General features: G+C 44.1%; 1 protein-coding gene across 2 annotated transcripts in view; it reads right to left on the reverse strand.

Annotated features, from left to right (window-relative positions):
- Positions 1-1,412, reverse strand: part of grk4 (G protein-coupled receptor kinase 4) — a 33,694-nt gene extending 32,282 nt beyond the window's left edge. For both annotated transcript variants that reach the window (XM_037471163.2, XM_037471164.2), the window contains exon 1: positions 996-1,412. In XM_037471163.2, the coding sequence (XP_037327060.1) occupies positions 996-1,047 (52 nt within the window). In that variant the 5' untranslated portion in view covers positions 1,048-1,412. The remainder of the gene's footprint in view (positions 1-995) is intronic.
- Positions 1,413-6,543: the final 5,131 nt, after the last annotated feature.

A 6,543-nucleotide genomic window follows, 5' to 3' on the forward strand; every position in this document is an offset into this window, starting at 1 on the left:
CAGCCAGTACAGTGCTGTACGCCCACCCTGCGCCCACTCACTACCTTCTTTGCTCTGGCAACCCCTGGGGAAGGAAAAACAAAAGAAGAAAAAAAAACCGATTCTCCGACACTCGCTTGTTTTCTCCACCTCGAGGTGAGCTGCTGCGGCGGGATCTCCGGCCCGCTGAGCAGCGTGCACACCCGGGGCTGAAGTCGGGGGGTGGCGCTACTCCGGTTCTCCCACCGCATTCTAAAACCTCTCCTACCGCCCCAACGCGCGCACACACACACACACACAGACAGCCAAGCGGTAATGCAGAGGCACATTTCTGCGTCAAAGTACACACAATAACACACGCGCACGGAACCCCGCGGTGACAGCTAGTGAGAGAGAGAGAGAGAGAGAGAGAGAGAGAGCGGCCGCACCGGAGCACCGAGCCCCACTGCGCAGCTTCATTTCGGCTCCACGATCACAATGAGACGGAACGGGATGGCCGTTACACGTCCGTGATGTCATCGTAAAATGTAAAATATCCACGGAGCCCCTGGGGCTCGTGTGGAGGGGAGGAGGGGGGGGGGGGGGGGGGGGGTGGGAGTGTGCTCGCCAGCATGTAACGCGACGCCGCCGCGTGAGCGCGATGCCGCAAACACTCCCTGCGTTGTTCATCTCCAGCCCCGCCGGGCCTTGTGTCAACCTGCACGCTAAATATGTGTGTTGTTGCTGCATAAAAAGAGCCGATTTTTGTTGTTGTTGTTGTTCTTCTTCTTCGGTCTCCTTGCCCCCGGGAATACGTTCGCCGTCTAGCCAGAGACGAAATGCGCAGCGCAGTGATGGGAGACTCGGAGGAAATGGGGGTAAATCCCAGAGAGGAGGAGACAGCCGAAAGCTCGGACACGTCCGTGGCCATGTCGTAGAGGCAGGGGACGAACACAAAATAGCATGCACACATATATACACACACACATACATTTAGACATTTTCATTGATTTTCGTGAAATTCCAGCTGCGCTCACCTTCCCTTGCCTTCAGGAGAACCGTGTTGGCCACGATGTTTTCAATCTCCATTGTCAGAATGTGAGTCCCGAGCAGTCGCGATACATTTCACTCAGCGGAAAAAGACGAGTTTTTTTTTTTTTTTCCCTGATCAAACGTGCCGACGACGGTGAGGCTGCACGCGCACGGGGCAAAGGCGGCACTGGCGCATAGTAGGTGTTTAAAAGTGGTCGGTGTTCCTCTCCATACCAATACGCCTTTTTTTTTTTTTAAATCTAACTCCCCTACCTACGGAGCGCTAGGATTATGACGCCGCTTGTTAGCATTCACAGCCTGCCTCCCTTCCCTCTGTGACTGCCTTCCTTCCTGCTTCGGTTCCCTCCTCCTCCTCCTCCTCCTCTTCCTCCTCCTCTGCACGACGTGCCCGCGAGAGTAGGAGGGATCATTTTACAACCAGTGCAACCGCGCGCACATTCACACGTACGTTCGTGCTATTTGCCAGGCTTTAAACCACCGAAATGATGCACGGCCACGACCTGTCTTGTTTTCTTTTTTTTTCTTTTATTAAAACGTACTTTATATGTGTGGTGGTTGAGGTGCCCAACCTAGGGGGGATTTCCTTAAATAATTATTCTTAAATATGTGATTTTTAATCCAAAACATGTATGGAAATACTAATGTCAATTTTCCCTTCCTGTGATTTCCTGGCTGGCTGATGTGAAGCCGGGCCACGCGGAGGCCTTTGGCCATGGAGGCCTGCTGGAGACCTTGTGTTGTGGGATCAATGGCGTGAGGGTTTTAAAGTTGCTACATTTAGACCAGGCGGTGAAGCCTGGAGAAAAAGAGATAACACACAGGTCTTGTCCTCCTCACAAACACATGCTGTGAGCCAGCGTGCCTCTGGGTTTTCTAATCTGACTTTTGGATCGACTCAGTGCTCGGAGGAGAGTTGTGTGTCTTTTGAATGTTGTGTACCTTTGGAAGCACAATGTGGGAATTGTCGAGTGATGGATGAAACTATGTCGAACGGCTGCAGAGATCCATAAATGTGATAAGTGAGAATAAACACTTATGCTCATTAGCTGTCGCTTTTTTATTACGCTCATAAACACATCACAGGGAGGCCTAAAGGTCTTTGTGGAGCAGGGAGTGGAGAAGCTCAAAGGTCGAAGGTCAAAGGCTTTCATCTTCACTTCCTCATTGATTTTACCAACACAGAACGTGGCAGAAAGTTACTAGAACATTTTTAGTCTGTTTTCGTCTCCGACCGCTGGATACATCCCAAATACTGTTTGTCTTAAATCGCCCAGACTTTACAAGAATGATTTGGTCACCGTACATTGTTTAGCTATTTCAAAAGATCTGACACAAAATATTGATTTAAAAATCTTGCATGTACCTTTGTCAGAACTGTGCCCATAGGAATGATCTGTTATCCACAGCAACAGAATGTAGAATCGAGGGCTGAATAAAAGCTGTGTAGTACACAAGCAGTAAGAATAAGACTAAAGTAATAGTTTACTCTCCTACCACGACATTGTCAGAATGGTCAGTTCCCAGAGGAACTGTTTTTTCTCATAAGAAGAACTTGTGTGGATGCGTCACAATAGCGAGGTCTCTAAAAGAAAGAGACTTGACACTATATAGACCTAATTCTTATTTCGTGGTCCATGGTTGCTGGTCTGGATGAATAAAAACCCAAAGTACTGGTTCAGTCAATGCTGCCACCTAGTGGTCAGAATGCTTGCACGCAATACGTAGTACGCCAGTTTTCTTCTCTCCTTCAATAATGTCGTTTTTTAGAGAGAGGAAGAGTACATATCGGATACTACATATATTATTAACATGAGAAACAATTTTGGGCGCAAAAGAATAATTAAAATATTAAACAGTATGTTTAAATTGGCTCGTCAGTGTCACGTGCCAGGGGAGAATACTAGTATAACCATATGAGCTGCATTGTTGTACACCGGACACGGGAACGCTTCCATAAAGGACTTTTGGAAATCCTTCATAGAAAAGTTTTATTTTCCCTTGAAAAATAATATGTGCAAGCAGAAGTAGCTGACCAGTGTTTATTTCCAGATTTTCAATACTGGTCTTTAAACTAGTAATGTCTCATGGGTATGGCTTCCCTCAGTGGCTCATATTGAGTTGTGAGGTGACACTGTAAATCTGTCACGGTTTGGTCTCCCTTCCTGTTTTAGTTTGAAGTTTCATGTTCCTTGTGGTCCTGGGTTAACTTCACTTCCTGCCTTGTCCCGTGATTGCCTGAGTGTTTCCACCTGTGTCCAATCACCTGCACCTCCCTCGTGTATTTAAGCCCCGTGTGCCTGTTGTCCCTCGTGGCGTCATTACATGTCAACGTTCAAGTCAAGTCAAGTCAAGTCAAGTCAAGTCAAGTCAAGTCAAGTCAAGTCAAGTCAAGTCAAGTCAAGTCAAGTCAAGTCAAGTCAAGTCAAGTCAAGTCTGTTTCATGTTTCCAAGTCCAGGTCCCTGTTTTTGTCTGTTTTGTTTTCTCCTCCTTCCTCCCCTTTTTTTGGTTGGAGCGATTTTGATTTTGTGAGTTTTGACAATTAAAGTCTTTTTATTTTTTCAACTCCGCGTCTGGGTCCTCCCTCCTTGCCCTCGACCGCGACCCCCCCTGACAAAATCAGCATACACCTACTTGAAATACATATATGACAGATATACTGTAGAAGACAGTAGTTGGCCCTAATTTGTTTTTGTTTAGTGCATTTAGGATGTTAATTAGAAAAAGGATGAATAATTCCAGAGGTGGAATGTTACTAATTTGTATAACACAATTTAAGGTGCTTTAATTTGGCGTTTTCTCGCAGACGTTGCCATATATATGAATATATAGTAATAGTGTTTTATTCCCAAGCTTGTTATGTTCTAGCCTCGTAGCCGCTTTATCCAGACCTCTGTGTCCCGATCGGAAACCCGTCAAAGGTCCAAAAATTCCTTTGATCATTAAATATCAGTGTTAGACATCCTTGCAGCAGTCTATCGTTATCACAATCACCAAAGTGGTTAGCTAGTACCTTCTCGTAGTTTATATTCACAGGAGAAAAAGACAGACCGCCATCGTCCCTTTGGTCTGAGAACTCACTGACCGTTTATTCTGCGCCTGCTCACAACGGCATCCCAGTACATGCTCAACAACTATAAATCATTTTAATTAATTATCATTAAACAGATTTCAGATATAAACACTGTAACACACATTAATGTTCGGTCAGTGAGCGGGATGTTGATAGTGGCACCGCCTCCTGGAACGACGCCGGTCTGAATCACCTAACTCTGTGTTTAGGAATGTCGTCATAATCTGTGTACTATCATGTATCTGTCTGGGTTGAAGCTGCCTCAGCTGTCTCTTCAACCTTTGACTCTTTACTCTCCTTAGGCTGTCCCTGATCACGGTTGATTACCTCCTGTGGTGTATCTCCATAACTCTCAACGTCTTCTCCCATGTCTCCCATGAGCTATCTGTGCTACTTTTGGTGATGAAGTTCACCAGTCTATGTTTGAAGACTTTTCCTGACTCGGTATGATAATAAATATAAATATCCTCATGTTAGATATGTTAGGTGATTTTCCAGTGAAGTTGTTACTCTGGTTGCGGATTTGAGCTGCTGTCTGTACAGCATGTGTCCATAATTGCTTTGGGAGGTTAGGATGCATAATAATATTCTCTCTTCTTTAGGCAGTTTCATTCTGATGAGCTGAGTAGGGCCCCTTTATCTTTCCATGTGGAGCTACATCTGCCATGAATTTCTTCTGCAGCTTTTGTCATGTCACTGGAAAAATCATCCCAAAATTTGAGTCAACAGCTGTCTGGGGCCCTTCTTTACAACTAGCTATTACAAAACAATCTTTTGATTTTACACCATTAGCAGCTAGGAAACCTTTTGGTTCAGGGTGAACCAGGACAACTGGTTCTTGGTGGGCGTAGCGGGGATCACTTCAAACATATTTATCGGTGCTTTGTTGCGATGCTTGATACTGTTATTTAGACATTAAATCCACATCATTAAAAAGGTGCTTTACAGACATGAAATCCGAAAATACACTGGGGATTAAGCAATCACGTTAATTAGCAACATCAGTATAAAGAGGAGAATTGCCAAGTTTGTCCAACCTCTGCTCAGTAGAAATATAATTTGAAAAGCTTTAGAAAAAAGAATAAACAAGTTTTTTATATTGAGAGAGTAATCATACTTGGGTAATGTGCTAGAAAACCTGACAGAGCATGTGGGAATGCATGGCAAAGTCCAAGGACAAAGAAAGATGGGCATGATGACTGGGTAAGATTAAACTGACAGTCCTGTAATCTTACAAATATATTAGTCATCAATGCTTTTCAGATGCAGTGTACATCAAAACATCTGCTCCACCATTCATCTCTTTCCTGTTGTCAAAAAAGAGACAAATCCAATCAACAAGGGTGCTAATGAACTTGAGAGAACTGAGAAGCCCCCACCCCCCCTGACGTCTCACCTGAAAATTTGATCAAGACATGGTGTCCTAAAACATTGGTCTTATCTCGGTTGAATTGAAAGGGTCTAAATAGAGAGAAGTCTAACATTACAAACAGGAAGATAAGTCATATGGTAAAAGTAATAACACGGTGGGAATTCTTTGCCATCACTCCTGCCTGTCCACTCAGCACCATGCCAGCCATCACTTGTCATTGTGCTTTGTCTCTTCACAGGTCACCATGGATCATGGTTCTATCTGGACCCTGGTCTTGCCTCCTTCTGTGGTTCTTTCGTATCCATTGACTGTTTTGTAGCTCTTATGATGGTAATTCTGTACGCAAGACGTCCATTGCACTTCTGTCCATCTTTGGAGAGGGATCCCTTTGCTCAGCCACAGGTGTCTTCCACTTCTCCCTGTTAAAAGGGTTTTGAGGGAGTTTTTCCTGTTTCGATGTAAGGGTCCTGGGACAGAGGATGTCGTATATGTACAGAAGGTAAAGCCATCTAAAGCAAATAATTGATTTTGAGCTGCACAAAATAAATTTAATTGAATATCTCTTGAGCTTTTGCTCTTGATATTCAGGCATGGTGAAGCTAATGTATTTGTTTGCAAATTGTGAACCATCAAGCAATTACCTATTAGACGATAAGGCCTTAATGTTCCGTCAAAAACTCTAATCAAGCAGTGTTTTTAATGGCTGTAACTTATTTCGTCCAATTCTTCATTTTGTGGATAGAACATTACTGATATTCCATTCCTTCCGTGGCTTAGTGGTAGCAATATAATCGTCCCAAACGTACATTCTTTTTTAATAAGGCGTCGGTGGTGTATGGCAATAGCATCGTGTTCCACACTACGTCCACCAAAAAACGGTTGTCTTGGTTCCCCCTGAACCAAAAGGTTTCCTTGCCGCTGACGGTATAGAATTTCATAAAGAAATAATAAAAAATCGATGGAAACGTTCAAGTTTGATTGGCTGAAACAAGTTATTTTATTTTGCTCGACTGGTTGTGGCAAGCAATGTATTTCTTCATAGTGATGTAGTGCTCACTTATACAATCGTAATCGCTGCAATGGATATGG

This window comes from Pungitius pungitius, chromosome 9 (assembly GCF_949316345.1).
Source record: "Pungitius pungitius chromosome 9, fPunPun2.1, whole genome shotgun sequence".
Lineage (NCBI taxonomy): Eukaryota > Metazoa > Chordata > Actinopteri > Perciformes > Gasterosteidae > Pungitius > Pungitius pungitius.